Source organism: Orbicella faveolata, unplaced genomic scaffold, assembly GCF_042242905.1.
Source record: "Orbicella faveolata isolate gen_17 unplaced genomic scaffold, um_ofav_v1 contig_24, whole genome shotgun sequence".
Classification (NCBI taxonomy): Eukaryota; Metazoa; Cnidaria; class Anthozoa; order Scleractinia; family Merulinidae; genus Orbicella; species Orbicella faveolata.
In genome coordinates, this window is record NW_028301552.1 from 4,295,155 (window position 1) to 4,314,495 (window position 19,341).

Below are 19,341 nucleotides of genomic sequence, written 5' to 3' on the forward strand. Positions count from 1 at the left end.
TGGTCACATCAGAAACAATGCTGGTGATCTCATTGGCGCAAAAGGAAAGGAATTCTGTTCTAATGTGAACGGCCGTTTGTAGAGAGGAGCGTTGCGAGACGACACTGAAAAAGGCTGCGAGGAAGACTAAACTTTGTTCAGATCTATATTTCTTTTTGCAACGTTTTATATTTGAAGAACTGAGTACTTGTGCCTGAGTGACTTGTTCATTGACTACAGCCAAAGCGGTGAACTTTGTGAATATTTTTGATTCAGTTTTGTTATCGATATACTTAGCAAATGATTGTTTAGCTTTTTTAATGTGGAGATGTTTGTGTACGAGATCTACCACACAGCAAAGATTCAAGGATCGAGCAACCTTAATAGAATCCTTCCCATAATGTGACAGCGTTGTTTTCGTGCCGCTTTTTACAGATTGTTGTAAATTTCTGGAGAACAATTTTTTGAATGCTTAGACATTTGGAGTAGTTATTCGAGAAATGTTTTCTTAGCTGTCTGTTGCTCACCCGAACATGTCCACAGCACGATAATAAAGGGATTAATGTGCAAGGTTAATTGTTAGTAAATAAAAATCACTTAGATCCGATTGAAGCTGTAAACGAACGTACGTTAAAAGCTTACGGCTGCAAGTTTACGAGATATGGTCCTCTCTGTAACTCCTAGGTGTGGCTTTCACATTTTAACAGTCTTACCGCTCTACCCCACTTAGGCTCTCTCGTCCGCCAAAATCCCACCTAGACGTTTGTCATAGAAATACGCTGGGAGAGGTGAGTGCGGGCACAAAAGTTGCAAGATCCATTTTACTCCTGCTCTCGCATCGCTCAGCAGATTTTCCCCATACAGAGAAACCCCCTTTGAGCCTTCGCGGAACATTCAAACGTCAAATTTACAGGTAACAGATGCTTTTTAGTGTAGCTCTAAAGCTTGCTTGAGTGAACACATTGCCTTTCAAACTCTGAAGTTTAACTTACCTTCGGACGTACAAGCAAATTTATACCCCCACCGTGGTATAAGGGGAAGGGGAGGGGGGGGGGGGTGAATGAAACCCCTTCTTGCGTTTTCGTTTTGTTAAGACAGCGAAATTAAGTTACATTGACTAGATAGCCCTGAGCTTGCTCTACAAGATGACACAAGATGATATTGGTTATGACCAGATGTCATAATTTTACCCGCCATTGTGGATCCGCCGTCTTGGATTTCACCATTTTCTAAGAAAGTCAAGAAATAACAGAAATTAATACCAAATCAAGCAAGAATGCTTATAGAATGTAAACAATTTATGAATTTCTGCAATTTGATGAAGAACACTTAATAACTGGAAAAAATAAAGAATTGTGTTAAAAAATTTGATTTTTGCCCAGACTTTCATGAAATTTGCGGTTGCCATGGGAACGTTAAAAATCATTGGACACAAAATTGACATATATAAATTTCCGCGGAGGATGAATAAACAGCTATTGAAAGTTTCAGCCTCTTAGAGTAAATCGTCTTTTCAAAAATTTGAACAAATATAAACGCAACTCATTTTTAAGAGATCCATAAACACGCAAAACCAGAACGAGGCCAAAAGCTACCCTGACCAAAGAAGCTTGGACAATAACGGAATTATTCTATGGCATATATAAATGGCACCTTTTTCCGCGGCAAACACCTGGCAATCCCGAGCAGGCAAGATAACTCCATCTTGCCCGCTTAAGTAGCCAATCAAAGTGGAGTATTTGGTTCACCTTGCCCGCGCACGGAGCTAGCCGTGTAATACCTCGGGCTGGCCTGAAATAAGCGGCGGTATTTGTTAAACTTAAACATTGCTGGATCAACTCCTACAATACGAATTTAACAAAAAAAAAAAGGACTTCACAATTCCAAAATTAAACTGTTTATGTAACCTGATTCCCATAAAAATTACATTATACAGCTTAAGAGAATTACCTCTTTAGAAAATTTACATATCTTAATTCATCTTCATAGTTTTCTGTAAAATATTTTCTGATTAAATTCTGTTATAAACTTTTAGAGTAAAAATATTTCTTTTAGTTAAAAATCTTCCAACTCGATTATTCTCGACAAAAAATGTACTTCCTTTAATCTGATAGGGCGTCTTTCAATGGAGTGTCAAAACCAAAACCAAAGTTATCAGTCTAGCCAACCACAAAGGTCACAGACAATCTAGTAAACCAATCAAAACGAAGCACAGGAAACGTGTGCAAGCGAGTTACTGTGCGGTTTGGTTGTAGTTCTGGCCCCGGTTGTTCGAAAAGTGGTTAACGCTACCTACCGGATAAATCACTATCCAGTGGATAGCGTGGTTTGTTTTGTTAACACATCCCACTGGATAGTGATTTATCCGGTGGATAGCGTTATCCCGCCTTCGAATAACTGGGGCCTGATTGGATGACAAAGCGGCGCGAGTTTTTTAAGCCAATCGCTTAGCGCGGTAACGCAGAACCAAAGCAAATTAGCGAATTGCTTTCGACACTCAAGTGAAAGCTGCTCCAATTCAGTTGCTTTCATAATACCCTAAATAATAAGGTCCACGAACAGGGCCTTCCAAAACACTGTAAAGTGACCTTATCAATCGTATAACACAGCCGTGAAACGACGTGAAACGAAATGGATATTTAGAAAATGGAAAGAGAATGACAAAAGGAAGAAAGATTGCTCATTTTCAGACCATTGATGGCATTCTGATATTTTTCATGGTGGCTTGGAAGTTTGAAACCTTAGAGGATTTGTACGGCTTTGCCATGAGGCAACACTTTTTTTCAACACAAATCTTCATTATTTTGAAAAATTAAAATCCACCATAAAAAATATTTATTATTTGACATCAATGCCTTGAAAAAAACGAAATCCTTACATATTTCATCCAATAAATCCATTTCGTATGAAAAGATCACATGATTGTGAAGAAAATTCTACACGCTGCACACCATAGAGGGGAATGATTATGAAGCTCGACATGGGGCAAACAAAGATGCCAAGATTAGTGTTGGAAAGTCCACGACAGTACACAATCTTTTGTTTCGCGCTCATACACCATGAATGAATTAAGTTACCGAAACTTTTCCATTGGTTAGTTCCCCAGTCAGTAGTAAACAACTATTGAGTTTTGTGCACGGTCAAGGCCAAAAATGCGAACAAAAACATACCACAACAAAGAACTTTGTCGGGTTTCATAACCATTCCCCTCTATTAACTATGCTTAAAAGAAAATATGGCGACCGGAAATCGAAGTCAGGCTTCGTGACCGGTGCGACTGGAAGAGCACGTCAATTTGCGTCCACAGTGAGGAAAGTAAGTTTTCTTCCGGATCGTTCATTTATAAGCTCTTCTTCTTCCAGTTCATCTAAGTCGTCTAAATCTTTGGGTCCAATGTCATCCTCTTCTAGCTCATCCTCGAACATTTCCTGCAGTAGGACATCAGCGTTTTTCTCCTGTTGTTTCGGCATCTTGAATCTTAAACCAGTGTCCATCGCAAGATGTTCCACGGAGGTAAACCCACCGTTGCCCACTGCTTCGCTGACGTCATCGGTGGACAGCAGAGACGCTGCTCTTTCTCTTACAGGACACCTAGAAATATAATGGGTGTGCTGCGGTATATAGGCGCGACGGAAGTTTGGTAACCAGGTTTTAACGTTCAACTTGCATTGTTGTCACGGGCAACTGGCTCCGTTTCCAGTGGCAACATGTCGGCCTTTGACGTCGTTAGCAGCAACGCGCGAGAAATTGGAGGCGACGATATTGTTACCATTGGAAACCAGGAAAGTTGCCCGTGGCAACGCCGCTCGATTACGCGCTCACGGCTGCGCCCCTCGCAGCTGTGCTCCAACGTGAGCCTGCTCGCAGACCGTCGCGAAACATCCGTCGCGCCTTACTCAACTGATAATCGTAGTAAAAGGCTACCATAAAATTATTGTTAGTGAGGCCTAGAGAACAAAAAGAAAATAAACTAATACCCATGCATTTGTTCCACTTAGATGGCTTGAGTGGTCTAAACCTTTTACGCAGAACTTCAATCTATCGAAGCTCATTTTGAAAACGAGGCAGCATGGGCGGAATATTTACGTAGCTATTTTTTTTTGGAAAGTGCGGGGGTGCGGGGGGTAGTGGTACAATAAACAGCCACAAAGGAATGGAACGCGGGGAGGAACAGACCTGGAGCTGGAGTTGCCTCGGCAAGACAATCAACAAATTGATGACGACATTTTCTGGAGCAGTTTTTCTCGTAATATATCAATGTGTGCATTGTGTATTATGTCAAACTTGAGAGATTGTGTTTTATCACATTTCCGACGACCATCGAAGTGTTGGGAAATTTGGTAAAACACTGTCTCAATCGAAGCTAACAACAGGGGGAAACGGAGAAGTAATCACGGTTATATGATTTCCTTTATTTATGAATTATTATTAAGTTTGAGAAACTCACATTCCTACACCGATGCCTTTCTCTTCTATTTTCTTGCTGATTACTGTCTCTATCGTTCCATGCGTGAAAGAATACTCCAGCATAAAGGCTTCTAAAATGAACGCTACAAATATGCTGAAAGAGAACGAGATAGACAGAGAGAACAAGGTTAACTCAGTGTGGAATCTGTACGTGGCGACGAGAAGAAGCCTTGAAGATTTAGCTCACGAGAAAAAAAACACTATAACTAGTAAACATATACAACTAAACAAGTACACTGAACAAATCAATCTTTGATTCTGATTGGGCAAAGTATGGTTATCAAAGGCCGGTAAAAAGCCTGGGCGAGTGGAAACAACACCAGCTATAACTTGCTTGGAATAAATGGATGGTAAATGACACAACTAGAAATGTACTTACTTAAGAACCACAATAACACAGAGGAGATGAAATGACAGAAAGTAGAGCCTGGCAAACTTGTTTGTGACCCGAACATAGCCTTGAGTAATGACTGAATAGGTGTTAAAGCCAAAGACAATAAACCTTGAAGTATAAATAAAAGTTATCTACTTAGCCGAGAGGATGAGGTTGATTGATGTGAAATTAGAGAGCTTAAGAGTGGATGCCTATAAAAATGGACCTAAATCGCCTATCAATGGCACAGGTCGAAAAATTGATTTCGCTTGTATTTTGTCCATAGATAGGTCCTAGTAAGAATAGAAACGGACCATAGTTAGTTTCTGCTAATACAGCTTTCTTTGGTAGAAATACGCCAAAAACGATTTCGACCCGACTGGGCTCAAAATCTACTTCCGGTTTTGCTGAATTTTCCGAATATTTGATTGCTTCGCGCTCCGCAGAACAACTACTTGAGAATCTTTCAATGGATTTTATATTCAGTTCAGGTCTTGGTAGTATGACTGAGCGAAAAATAAAATAAATCAAAGTTAGTTTTGAGCCCGAAAAGAGGTAAAACTGAAACGCAAAATTTTACAGTATGTCGCAAGAGAATTATTGCTTAAAAACATCGCCATATTTTTCTATTGGCTATAACTTTAAATACCATAAAAACACTTTCTACGGGTTAAATATACACCCACCTGTTAGGATATCAAAAAATATCTCTGGGCAAATGGTTTCAAGTCGCCCGCCTTGGCCTGTGTTTCTCATAGATTTTGCCCAAAATCCGCCGTTGGAATGTAAGCAATTGCGTGACGCGGATAGCCACTCTCGAGTAAAATATTCCTTTCCAGCAATCCGATGAAAGCAATTTTTGAAACGTTGTGTGGATAAAATAATGGAAAATGTTTTTTTTGTTGTTTTTTGTTTTTTGTTTTTTTGTTTAACTTAGTATAAATATATATGTTTTTTCATTTGCATTGCGACACCCACGACATCCATGATAAAGAACGTTACTACAGTACTCCGGGAAATGATTTTAACACTTGTTTATTTTATTGATTTCACTGATAACTTACAACACAGTAGCAGTTTCAGAGATACACTTAACCAATCCTCTATGATTTATGGCAACTGAATCATTGACTGACAAATAACGTCAAGTGGAAATACCATAATTTCTATAGACTACTAACTGCGTGACGGCATCTCAGCTCTTCTAGCTGTGTAGAAAATTTGTACCTACACAATATGCTCAAACTCAGCTAGAAAACCCGGAATTTCTTGAATTGAATTAGCCGAGGAAGAAATTGCGTTTAAGTTTCAATCATACTGGGAAAAAAAGCCATCTTTTCTACTTTGGTTGTTTGATCAATTAACTGAAATTTGCAGATCAAAACACTGGTAGACAAATAAACATTACAGTGGTCGATCTAGGACTAGGTTTACAATAAAGGAGTTCCCGAATTCATCAATTTTAGAGTATTCGGATTAGTAGGGGTTTACAGTGAAAGGATATTCGGATTCTTAATCGTTTATACACGACGATAACTCCGGGAACATTCATGATGGAATGGTTAACAAGCAGTTTGTTGCCTCGACAACGAGAAACAAAATGCCTCCGAAAATAAGGCTAGGGGTAGGTTGAGACAGTCTGAAGTTTTCTTTCAACTCGCTGACCACGGTACTGTTGTCCATCATGCCAGGTTCCTCCAGGTATTTACTTAGGGTTTAGGGTCGAAAACCGACGAGGTTTTCGATCGTGCCATCGTCGTCATCTGCGCAGTAAAGTATAAATTGGGCACGGTTTCTGAGGAGTATGGCATTACCCATTATAAAAGTGATTACCTACACCTGAAACAGCACGAGGTAATCACCCAGCGACCGCCATCAAATGGCCATCAATGCGCCTACGACTCGACTACGACTTGATCATGTAATCCACCATTTTCGTTCCACCGCAAACTCAAAAGATCACAGGCGGAAAAATATCTGGATTCGAGAGAAAATCGTTCACACGACAAAACTCTCCGGATTCAAAAGTTTTCGGATTCAAAGTTCCCACTTTAAATTCCGGATTCAAAATCTCCGGAGACACGACCAAACCGGGGGGTTTTTATTTCGGTTTCGTCCACTTTTGTGTAAATGGCAAAATCAATCCGGCACTAAAACATTCTGGATTCATCACGAATCCGGAACAATTTCCTCTAGTGTAAGCCTGCAATCCTGGCCATAAGTTGTTGGGACACCTCCCATTTTTGCGCGCTGAAACCCACGATTTCAACTACGTCCTTAACGTTTTAGAACAAAAGATGAATAGAAGCAAGTACAATTGACCCCCCCCCCCCCTCCCTCTCCCCTAGCAATGTTGCATGAAAATGAAGCTATTCTGAAGACTAGATTGGATGTGGGAAAAAAGGAAAAAGGGACAATAGAAAGTGGTTAGACAGTTGTGTTGGAACCAAACGCGATTGCTGAAAAATCGCTATTATTGGAATAAGACGTGAATATCTATCTTATCGTCTCTTTTGTTCGAGAATACTGTTCTAGGAGGCGAACAACTCTTGAAACGAGGCTATTCTGAGGCTATTGTCAAGGATTTTTTTTCTTCAAGATTTTTATCAACATTGACAGGGGGAGGGGGTAGGCGGGCTTGCGCGGTTTTGGTCTTAAGAGAGGCTGCCTGTGAAGTCATCTGCCGTAACTGTCCCAACACTTTTGACCAGGATTGTAGTCTTAAATGAACAGCGAACATCCATCTTGTTTTGTTCGCGGAAGTCGGTCACAGAGGAGCGAATTTCAATGAAATATATATATAATTTGATTAAGCAATTAGCCAAAAATAGGTTGGCCGCCAAAACAGTTTAGGGTTTAGCCTAACTTTAACCTTAAGTTTTAAGACTGAAGAAAAAAAGGAAAAAGCACTGAGCATTTCAGTTGTTTGAAACAGAAACATTCGCGCACAATGAACTAGGTATAGTACGTGGGTAACCAGGAAAGCAATCCGTCCAGCACAGTAATTGTTCAAATTAACAGCTTACCGAGACACTCGCACTGTCGATGCCTCTTATTTATGACTTTTAGGATTTGTTTACTTTACTTTTTCCGACTTTTTAGCAGGAGAAAAAGCACTAAATGTGCTGGCACAAATAAAAAGGTTTAACCGAAAATCGATCCGTCGAAATCAACAAATACAAATTTAATCACTGTAGCGTTCCTTCAGATCACGTAAGGCTACAAACCAACAATATCAACTTTTCATTACGCTTAACAAATGAACTTAGAACGATTTTCTTTCTAGGACTCGTTCTTGTAATTAAAATGATCAGAGAAAGAACGACAGCCTAAAACGACATAGCAGTAACACCCGAACTCCGAGTAAATTGCTTTTAATTGGCGTTTTTAATTAACGAAATTTCAAAGCGATGACTTTCAAAATATAAAAGTTAAAAGTGGTCCATTATGTTTTTCTTTTTTCACCCAAATGTTCTAAGATAGCCATCTGCGGTTTGTTGGAAACGAATTATGTATTCAGGGTGACCGCCAGAGTCACGCAATTGTTCACATTCTCACGGCGGTTCAGGGAAAAATTCATGAGAAGCACAGGCCAAGGCGGGCGACTTAAAACCATTTGTCCAGAGATATTTTTTGATTTTCAAACAGGTGGGTGTACAGTTAACCCGTATAAAGTGTTTTTATGGCATTTAAAGTTATAGCCCATAGAAAAATATGGCGATATTTTAGTGCTATAATTCGTTTGAAACACATCGTAACATTTTCCGTTTGTGTTCGATCTCGTTTCAGGCTGAAACGAAGCCTCGATTTATTTTATTTTTCGCTCAGTCATACCATGAAGACCTGAGCTGAATGTAAAGACCATTGAAAGATTCTCAAGTAGCTGTTCTGCGGAGCGCGAAGCAATCAAATATTCGGAAAATTCAGCAAAACCGGAAGTAGATTTTGAGCCTAATCGGAAAAAAATCGTTTTTCGCAAATTTCCCCCCAAAAAAGCTGCATTAGCAGAAACTAACTATGGTCCGTTTGTTTACTAGCTAGGGCCAATCTATGGGCAAAAAATGAGCAAAATCGATTTTTCGACTTGTGCCGTTGTTTGGTTCATAATTATGGGCACTGGCTCTTAAGCAATGACGACGGCGGTCTCGAGGACAACGCCAAGTAAAAAATGAATTTCCATTTTACCTTAGAATTTCTCATTTAACTAGATCTTTTCAGTGCGTCTATTGCTCTCAAAACTTGCTCAAGCTAAATATGTAACGCCAGCGTTCAATTCCAGAACTTGGTCATTTCATGTGGTTGTTTTGCAGAGGACGGCTAAGAAATGTACCAAGAATTATAACGCACCTGCACGGATACTGTTCTCCTCATTAAACCTTTTGTTTGGTGACATTCTCGTTAACGTTGCCGTCGTGGTTTGCTTAAGCTCTCCAATTTGGACTTGAGGGAAGAGGTAGAGGAGGGGGGGGGGGGGGGGGAGGGAGAGCGCATGACAAGCCTCAAAATATTATAACCTCCTTGATAAACTATTCTGGATACCTTGCTAGCTAGGGAAATAACAACTCGAGATTTGGACTCGTAGGTTATCAGATCCTGCGTTATTAGACCGCTGTAAAAGTAGATACATCTATTTCAAATTTAAAGGATACTGTGCCATTGATTTACAACCATCAAGTCAAATAACACCTTAAACGATCTCATGATGTTATTAAAGTTGTTATTACAGTAGCGATCAGCATAGAAGTCAGAATCTTTTAGCTTAATGTTCCCACAAAACGCTGTGGCTGTTAGATTTTCGCCCTCGCTCACGTTACTGTTTGTGGACGGGTAACTTCCCTCCGCCTTGATTAAATTACCAAACAGCTCCATTCCCATGATGGCGTAAATATAGTACAATACCTAAAATATAATGCAAAAGAACGAACAAAAATAAACGAAAAAAGTGAATTTAAGCAGGATTTATAGCCAAGAGGAAGTCTGACCTCCAGTACAATTCACTATCACAAAACCGAACAGTTTGTTTAGTCTTACAGTGCGAGCAGGCCCCAGGGGTCCCATACAAAAAGGGCGCAGATGTTCGTCGGAAATTTTGAAAAGAACTCCTAAGAGGTATATGTACCAAGACCCTGTTTTGCGGGCGTGGCTTGAAATGTTTTTCACCTCTAAGAGGTAAAAATAAAAACAACACATTATCTCCTGTCATATTATTTGAAATCAATACCCTAAATGGCACCACAAAAGCTCCCGCTGGGACCCTTTTGAGACTGAACACCATTACGGGTACCAAAACCGCGTTTTTAACCCCTAAAAGGTACGACAAGCACCCCCGTACTTTTATACGTGAGTCCCCTCCCCGGGGGAACAATCACATCTTTGACTGCTTTGAGTCTCACACTCGCGAGAGGCGAAGAGCCAGTCCCCCGGCGAAGCGATCCGGCGGGGAGGAGTCTGGTGAACAGGCCCCAACAATGTGAAAAAGATTGAAAATTTTTCCAAGAAATCTGAGCTGCCAAACTTCACACTTCCGGTAAAATTTAATTGGCTTATTGTTTCTGCGGTTTCCGGGTGGAAATGAAAAATTTGCAGAGATCAGAGCAGACTCACTTTCTACATTACAGCCTCATTACAAATAAATATGTTTTCCATGCGTAATAATTAAAGGCGACAAACAAACAAGATTAACTTTGAAACCAGCCAGGCAGTTTTTCAAAAACCCATATCGCAATCCGTGATAATCTTCTTAAATTTCAGTCCACCCATACCTTATTTGTTATCACGTTATTGTTTTATTGAAATGTTCCTGTAAAGTTTTAAGTGGTTATTTTTTTTTGCACTTAATTTGGTGGCCATTTTCTTATGTCTAAATGTGGCAAAATTCCGTGACACACACAAAAAAGTCGCTCTTAGGGAGCCAAAGCATTTCCCCTCGAACGTTTGAGACTGGACCTGAAACATTCCGCACTGATGACGTAGCTCTACAAAAAGCCGTCTCTGATTGGTTGTAACAATGTTTGGTGTTAAATTTTCGCGCGAAATTAAAGACCAATCAGAAACACTTAAAAGACCTTGGCTCTCTGTTTCAAGCCAAGACGAACAACGTTAAGTTAAACTGCGCACTAAATATCCGAACAACACAGCAAAGACTTCAGGAAAGACAAAACTTACAAACATAATAGCACCGTAAGTGCTCATTGCTGGACCAATCTGCATGACAGTTCCGATAATGACTTGAAATCTAAAAGAATAAACGCAACTGTTACGTTAAACAATACGCCATATACTAACCCCTACATGACCTTAGCTCCCATGGGTCGCTATAGCACAATGGTACAATGCCTCTCCCTTCGCCTTACTAAACTAAACCTTACCCTCTGCCTAAATTACACGATAGAAAAGCGTGGTAATCAAATTTCGCACTTGTTTCATAAAGAAAAAGAGAAGTAACAGAGCGTAATTTATTTAAACGACTCAAAGTGGCAATGGCTACGCCGCGGACGATTTACAGAATATCTCTTTCGATAGGGATCATAAATTAAAACTAACCCACTTAACCAATCGTATTTGATGCCCTATCAGATTTAGACTGCGAGCAGTCTCTCTTTTCCTCGAAAATCCGTGGTGAAGAACGCAAAACAAGTAAGCATGCCAGCATGACTGTGAGCGTGACGTGTGAGCGGCGCGGTCGATGCCGCGGGCCGTAAGTAGCGCGGGCGTACCACCATCACACGCTCACGACCGCTAACTTGTGTTCAATCGCGTTCTTCTTTGCGTTCTTCCCCACGGATTTTTGAGACTCTATATGAGAATTAGAGTCGAGAGTTTTTTTTTTTTCGGTAACTCAAAATTAATCATTGAAAACACTAACACACCGTTATAATAGGCACGGGCGCTTTCCATTTGACCAAAATTTCCTGTTTGCATTTCCGGAAATTTCTAGTGGCGCATGGAACAGCATTTTGTATAATTTCCGGAAAAGAGGGCAACCTCGTGCGCTTTCCCCAAATTTACGATAATTTATTACCGAGAATTTCTGTTTCATTTGACTTCCATTTGAATTATCGGTTGAATGGTTCGAAATTCGGAAATTTAACAGTTCTCGGATTTTCCCGAAACTTTCCAAGGAAATTTCCGTATCATTTGCCCGTGTCTCGGAAGGTCCGGAATTTTGGGTTGAATGGAAAGCACTCCATGGTGTAACTGTACTAACCGTTTGATCTGGCCCATGATCTTCACTAATCGAAGAACTCGAAGAACCATCAGAAAATCTAATACACTCTGACTTGACTGTACTAAACGAAAGGAAACAGAAGACAGCTGTTTAATAAATATGATCTAGGAATCAATTGATCAAAAATCTTTTTAACAAATATACGCAGAAATGATCAACTGACTCTGCGGTTTTCAGATATGTGTAAGCGAAAGTCAGGATAACACATTTCCTGTTCGTTTTTGGTCAGGTTCGTCGCCTCGAAATCTGTCTCAATCTACTCCAATCGCAACCACTTAAAAATGTTTGTCATAGTATGTGTGGTGTTTTTACAGCTTAGTAAATGTACATTAAACTTTAAGGCCCCGCACACATTAAGCCGGAGAAATTTGAAAACGCAGCTTTATTTCTACGGTTAGGCCTACCGTCCACATTACTGCGGACCAAAAACGGAGCTTTTCGAAAACGCTCCTCAAACCAGAGGCATGAATTTGAAAATACCGGCCCTATGTTTAAGTGTGGACGGAAAACATAATCTTGAAAACGGAGGTTTTCCAAAGCGATGACGTCTCGATAATCATCCTCACCCTCAAGAGTGCACTCAAGCTTTTCTGTCACCGGTGATGTACGGTGATGGCTGCGTTTTCAAATTTCTCCGGTGTAGTGTGGACGGAAAACATTTGATGCGTTTTCGGAGTGAAAACACCGTTTTCCAATTTCTCCCGCTGCGTTGTGTGAACGGGGCTTAAGAACTCCATTATTTCAAGCTTTGTTTTTACATTACAACAATTTGATTGACTCCACCGAGAGTCGAATAAGAGGCATCACACAAAACAACAAGATTTTGTACTTACAGGATTCGTAGGAAGTCTCAATGATAAGGGCGAATGTAGCTGCACTTATCACTAGAAAATCAAATCTGGAAAAATAAACGTGACAATATTAAGGAAAGCTTGGATAGTTAACAAAAAAGAAACCTTTGCTGTCTATTGGTGTTGGAGATTTGGAGAATCTTGGTCAAGTTCTTTTGCAAGTTTTTACACTGAGTAGCGAGGTCCATAATAAAAATGAATGAAGACGACGACTAAAATACATCTCAGATATATAATAATTCTAAAACGTACACTGGGCATTAACATCATCAAGAGAGAGTTTTGATCTTCATGATTTCTCTGATTATTTGCCACCTTGACCAAAGCCGGCAACAATGGCGGCCAAGGGCAATGATGTCGTGCATTTTGTCGTGTGTTCTGTTTTGTGTGTTTTGTGGGTCCCGATGTGATCTCAGTTGACGTATTTTACTTTTCGAATGAGTAGTACATCTTCCACAGGCATCAAATTAAGTTCCTCTGAGGTTAACGTCCTCTTATTGTACGTCTTAAATATCCCACAAAAGTACTATACGGTTTACATTTTTTATGTATCTTTCTCAACAATACACTCATAAGACGAATGAGAGCAATATTCTCCATTACCGCACACAGATTTGCAACTAGCCAATCAGAATCCGTGTTTGCCGTCCTGATCCTGCAATATTGATCAAGTCACTGACTTGACTGATGGCCGGACTTATGGCCGAATTCGGGTATGATAGATACCTAATCAGACTTTTTTTTTGGACGTATACGGTTCGCTGGCTTACCGTACCCAAATTTACAAATAGCCAATCAGAAGCCGTGTCTACTGTGTTGATAACCGTCGATATCAAGTCACTGACCTGATATGGATGCGATGTCATGCTCACTTGGCCGAATTTGGGTACAGTAAATACCCATTCGTACCTTTTTGGTACGCTTCGACGGGATATAAGGCTAGTTTGGTCTCGCCATGGCTATTTTGGCTCCACCATGGCTCGACCAAACCTGCCCGTCAAGCGTACCAACAAGGTACGACTAGGTATAAATATCAGGCTCGTTAGTTCTCGACATGGTTCTTTTGGCCAGACGGCGTCTCGCCACAATACGAGCCATAATCCGAACATAGACGCCTGTTATGCCGCCGAAACAGACCGAAAAGGTGCGATTAGGTATAGACACAGACCGAGCAGACAAGCATACCAAGATATACATACATGTACTGACTATAAAGTACAATACTTACATGTTCCAGTAACGCGAAAAGAATTCCTTGAAGCCGTATGTATACAACTTGAGGACAATCTCCAGGTTAAACAGCGCCAGAAAAAGAACTTCTGCATCGTTTCGCTCAAGTGCGATAAAAATAGCATTGGCAAAAATGACCAGGTCGAAAAAATACACGAAAAACCTACCAAAAGAATAAAACAAACGCGCGTTGAATCTTAAAATAACGTAAAATATTTTCCTCCAAAAACTTGTGGGTGGAGAGTGACTGAGTAGCACAGAGCGAAAGAATAGTTTACCTTCCCACTGTCTACTCAGCTCTTTCTAGTCGAGACGAGACGAGAGCAAAAGTACATAAGCTTACAGGTTTTTTACTCAAACCCAACAATCTCAAAAGATTAAGGTAGCTGGTAACAGTTTTCAGTGCTTTTCAGAAGTTATACTGGGTTTTTCAAATATTTGTAATGGCTCTGAATTCTATCTACAGAAGTTTTTTAAACTTTGCAGACAGTTGTATCTTAACATGCTTATCTTCATGTCACAATTCTATATGTGTTTAAATAGGTTGGATCGTTGCTATGGTAACCTATTCTGCCATGAAGATGACCAAAACTTGCTCATTCATGATTGTGCGCTTATGTGATACCTATATTGCAAAATCACTAGATCGTCGAAATATAACTGTAGTCATGGAAACTGTTGCCAGCCACGTTAAGTTAACTTGTTTCTTTTACTCCGTTCATACCAACAAGTTAAACATGAACTAAACAAGGTTAAAAATTAGTTGCTCGTACCGTACACATTTCACAACTTTTAAAAACAAGCTAAAAACCTGCTAAGTGAATAAAGATGGTGAAACCTGTTTGGACAAATAATGTCAGCAAGGCGGTTTGAAATTTGTCTTCTCAAAATGACTATAACTAGATCAGATTGGAGAAACTTGAACCTGATTTAGTTAAACTAGTTTAGTTGTTGTGAATGGGGTATTAGAGTGTAACACGCTCGATCGTGACAAAATGAAACGCAGATTTCCTCAGAGTCATCTCATTTGTATAACTTACTTGTGACACACACAAAGCCGAATCTTCGCACTAACACGCGAGTTGTAGATCCTCGGAATAAATCTCTCAAATAGATTGACTTGGTCTTTCACTTCAATCACCTTCACATTTAAAACATCAGCTACCATCAAGAAGTCTTTTTTACCTGCAAATCAAGAGAGAAAAACAACGTAAACCGTTACTGCCAATATACCACAAAATTCTAATGAGCCCTGGGCTTCTTTGTTATTGAAAAAAATCATTTTGTAGCCTACGAGCAAAATCTCTTAGAGTACTCTGTACTCCAAGAGAACTGGGCCCGGCGTGGGCTATCGTTTTCAGTGGGCCTATTTGCGAGGGAAGTACCGTCGGATTACAAGAAATTTACGCTTCAAAATAAATGGTTTGGATTTGGAATGGGACTTTGCGTCAGAATGCTAGCAGTTTGTATTTTCTCGACTGCTGGATCCTAGGACGTTCAATAAGACAAAACAAGTTCTATACCGTTTCTCACTGAGATAACAATTAGATTATGAGTTCGATATTTTCTTCGAGTGATAGTTGACGTGGGCTCAGCCCGGTAACCTGTCGTTTAGCCCTCAAGTCGATAATTAGCCCCTAACCGTTTAGCCCCTAACCAGGAGTCGATTAGCCCCCAACCAGACTGGTTAAAAACACTGTCTACTTCTCCTTCTTTAAGCATGAATCGAGGCTAGTCGACTTCTGGTTGGGGGCTAACTGGCCTATTGGGTCTAATCTACTTAGGGGTTAAACGACAGGTAACCCGTAGCCCAAGCCATCTGCGGACTCATCAACTATCGCGCATACAATTTGAGAGCGAATAATCTAATTGTTTAAGTATAAATCTACGTATCTTTCAAAACTTTATCTTAATCCTCTTCACAGAATTTCCAAAACGCAAAGAAGTGACCGTCATATTGTTACTGTTGTAGAGAGTGAGTAGCGTAGCCAATAAGAGCACGGCATTCGTGATAGAACGTTAGTACATTCACACTAAGGTAGGCGAGATGAGCTCAAAACCTCGCGTACAGATGAAAAAGAGTTAAGTGATCTGGTTTCCTTCATAAATACAATTTTCATACAGTCGGAACTCCGGTTGCGACCACCTCTGGTGAGCGACCAGCTTTCCAGAATACCAAAAGTTTTACAGTCAAATCCCTATATTTGGAACCCTTGTAAGCGACCGCGACCACTTTTTAGAGCTATGAGTTTGAAATTTCCTTTTGTTTTTAACCTCCCGTAAGCGACCACTCGACAGATAATAGAGCGTAAACTGAAATTGGATAATGAGGTGTTGTAACATTATCGTACTCCTGGTAGTACAAGAAACGGAGATTTCTCTATGGGAAAAACCGAATTTTGTTTTCTTGAAATTGACTTTTCAAATAAACAGTAAGTAAGCGGCATCGGCATTGACGCATGGGGGAAGTCTATGCAGTTACCGTATTCTTATGAGGAAAAATGTTGGCCCAATATGATCTAAACTCTCGTAAGCGACCACCTCTCGTAAATTAAGGACGTTCGCGCTAATTGTTTCTGCGCATCCTTACTGCGCACGCAAATTCAAACGCCACGTCATGCATTGAGCGCGCGCGCTAAATACTAAAAGGAACAATGATAGGGCAGATGGCCATTGCTATAGCTTCGCCTGGATTTAACGATCTTGGATGTTCGGTGACCCCTACTTTTCTTTCCAGAAACAGATTTTATTTACAATTATCTCCACATTGTCAAAAATATGAACAAAAAATCAATGTGGGAGGTTAAAAAAAAAATTCACGATTTCTGTCCACGGGACATCGAATCCTGCCATCTTGCGGCTGGAAGGCGTGTGAAATTATGGTCGCTAAATGCGAACTTGTTCTCTAAGGAACCTCACCAGTTGACTAAATTCACTTAATAGGTCCACTTAAACAATATTTAGCAGAGAAAATTTCACTTCAAAGATCTAATTGCAATATTTTTGGGCTTACAGACACTGTGGCCTTATTCGCTAACGAAGCCCGTTTTTTTAAGATTTAGGGTGTTCTTCCGGGCATGTTCTCTCCAAAACAAAGTCGGTGACCCCCCATTCTTGTCACATTTCTGACATAACTAACTCATCATCGTACAGTGGTAAAAGTCTCAGAAAAAAAAATTCAATGTTGGAAAATTTTCGCGCAAACGTCCTTAAGCGACCACCGAGGTTTGACATTTTGGGTAGTCTCTTACGGGAGGTTCGACTGTAGCTAAGAATGTATTCACTTACATAATATTCTCTTGCATTCTTCATCATCTACGGGTATAGTACAAACTCACAACGTGACCAGTTCCCAGCTGGGTTGATAGCTCAGTTGGCAGAACACTGCACTAGTATCGCAGAGGTCATGGGTTCGAATCTCATTCAAGCCTGAATTTATTTTTCAGGCTTTAATTTCACAACTGCTTAAGTTGTGTGTGTAACTACGATGATCAATGAATCATGTCTTCAGATCCTTCTCCGCAGTTCAATCATATGATCTTTTATACATTCACTAGTCAGTCATACCTATCTTGCCGTCACTGTCATCATCTAGAACTTGCCACGACAGAGCAACTCTGGCCGGACTCCAATGTGGACACACCTCCTTCATTAGAATTAACCACCTGTTCTGGGTGATCACCCACTTCTCGTTACTCCAGACTTTCAACACGTCAAACGCTTGCTTCAGTTGTCTGCGTTTACGGTAAACTGACGCGCGGATTTCATTCTGTGTAAAAGTCACATAGAGATTAACGCCGTAACAATTGATTCGAGCATCATCAACCTACTAGTGACGCCCGTAACGCGTTTGGAAAGCACGAAACAAGCGCAAGAGTTGCTAGAGGCACCTTAACTCCATCATACATAGCTAAAAGCATAATGCCTTGGGGGGGATGGAGGGGGGGGGGATGGGGGGGAGGAGGGAAGGGAGAGGGTCATGCCTTTGAAGGCCATAAGCGTGCATCATTGGATTACGTTGATAAGGCGGCTTTGCTAGCTGTGAAGAAATCTCAGTGCAAGCCCCGGTTTACTGAACTACTTCGGGGTGAAAAACCTGACTCGTTTAATGTTCGCGAAACTCGGATAGTAACGAGCAGGTGTTGTTATCATCATAATACGGATATATCTGCAGTTTCAAAACGTGCAACTGGCCATGGGTGCAGAAATGTCGGGCCATTGTGTTGTGTGCATGGGTTCGTGGGCTGAGCGCTAGTTGATAAACTGAACTTGTACTCCATGGGAGAACGTTATAGGAATTTATTTTTCTAGAACACTTGTAATATGTAGATTTGGCGAAGCCTAAAAGCGGAGCTCCTATTACATACGCTAATCACTTACCCATCGGAGGCCAAAAGAGGTATTTTTAGCGTGTAGCTGTTAGGACTCTCTTTTATTTTTATTCAGCTTGCATACGCGCAGTGCAAGAGGCGTGCGTACGTACGAGCAATCACGTGACAACTAAACGTTTTTTTAGCTCGATGGATTAACAAGTTTTCTTGGGAATGGGCTCCGTTCGCAAAGCCTTAGGTGCACAGAAGCTTCGCTTCCATAAGCCCGCAAAACGTGCAGAGGCTAACCCAAGATAGCTCTCTGCATGCACTGTTTTCAAACCTGCAGTCTTTTGTGTTTATAATATTAGGTTATTGAGATATGACACTTAACGTGCGTGCATCGTAGAACGCTTACCTTCAGATGCTTACGGTAATTCTTGTAAACAACGGCAAGAAAGATGCTGACAAATATGTACATGCAGACAACAATGAAAATGACAAAGAACAAGCTGGACCAAGGATTGTTGTCATAAGCAGGCATCCTGGTACAAGGAATTCAAAATAAATAAAAAATATTGTTCAGGAAGTAGTATCACGGATATCGTCGTTTAAAATATTTGGGATAAATCTAAGCTTTACTGTGTTTTGGAATGGAACAGTTTCAAATCTTATTTAACCACAAAATCCAATAACATTTACATCAACGAATCTCACAGACCAACATTTCCTTGACATCAGTAAACGTAACAACAAAACTAGAAGTAAAAAAAGCAAATTCAAATCCAACTCACATTACATCTGGGTTGTTCGCTGTAGTTGTCAATTAAAACATACAATCGAAAATAGACATCAAAATAGTCGGTAAAGTATGGCTTTCATACATGGTTGTCTTCTCTCGCC

General features: G+C 40.4%; 1 protein-coding gene and 1 pseudogene across 1 annotated transcript; one reads left to right on the top strand and one right to left on the bottom strand.

The window, feature by feature from the left end:
- The window catches only part of LOC149110021 (uncharacterized), a 57,274-nt pseudogene that overhangs the window by 7,716 nt on the left and 30,217 nt on the right, over positions 1-19,341 (top strand).
- On the bottom strand, positions 1,859-19,234 carry LOC149110022 (uncharacterized). The gene is made up of 11 exons (XM_089292256.1): positions 18,857-19,234; positions 17,696-17,897; positions 15,169-15,313; positions 14,127-14,291; positions 12,881-12,945; positions 12,027-12,108; positions 10,985-11,054; positions 9,469-9,718; positions 4,826-4,916; positions 4,427-4,540; positions 1,859-3,570 (listed from the first exon to the last, which is right to left on the bottom strand). The coding sequence occupies exons 1-11, from the start codon at positions 18,980-18,982 to the stop codon at positions 3,270-3,272; spliced, it is 1,611 nt and encodes a 536-aa protein (XP_089148382.1). The 5' UTR covers positions 18,983-19,234; the 3' UTR covers positions 1,859-3,269.

Excerpts from the sequence above, each read along its gene's own strand:
- LOC149110022 (XM_089292256.1), bottom strand. The coding sequence starts at position 18,982 with ATGCCTGCTTATGACAACAATCCTTGGTCCAGCTTGTTCTTTGTCATT. Across the intron at positions 12,109-12,880 it reads TGAGACTTCCTACGAATCCT|TACAGTCAAGTCAGAGTGTA; the intron begins GTAAGTACAAAA and ends CCTTTCGTTTAG. Across the intron at positions 3,571-4,426 it reads AAAGGCATCGGTGTAGGAAT|GTGTCCTGTAAGAGAAAGAG; the intron begins GTGAGTTTCTCA and ends TTATATTTCTAG.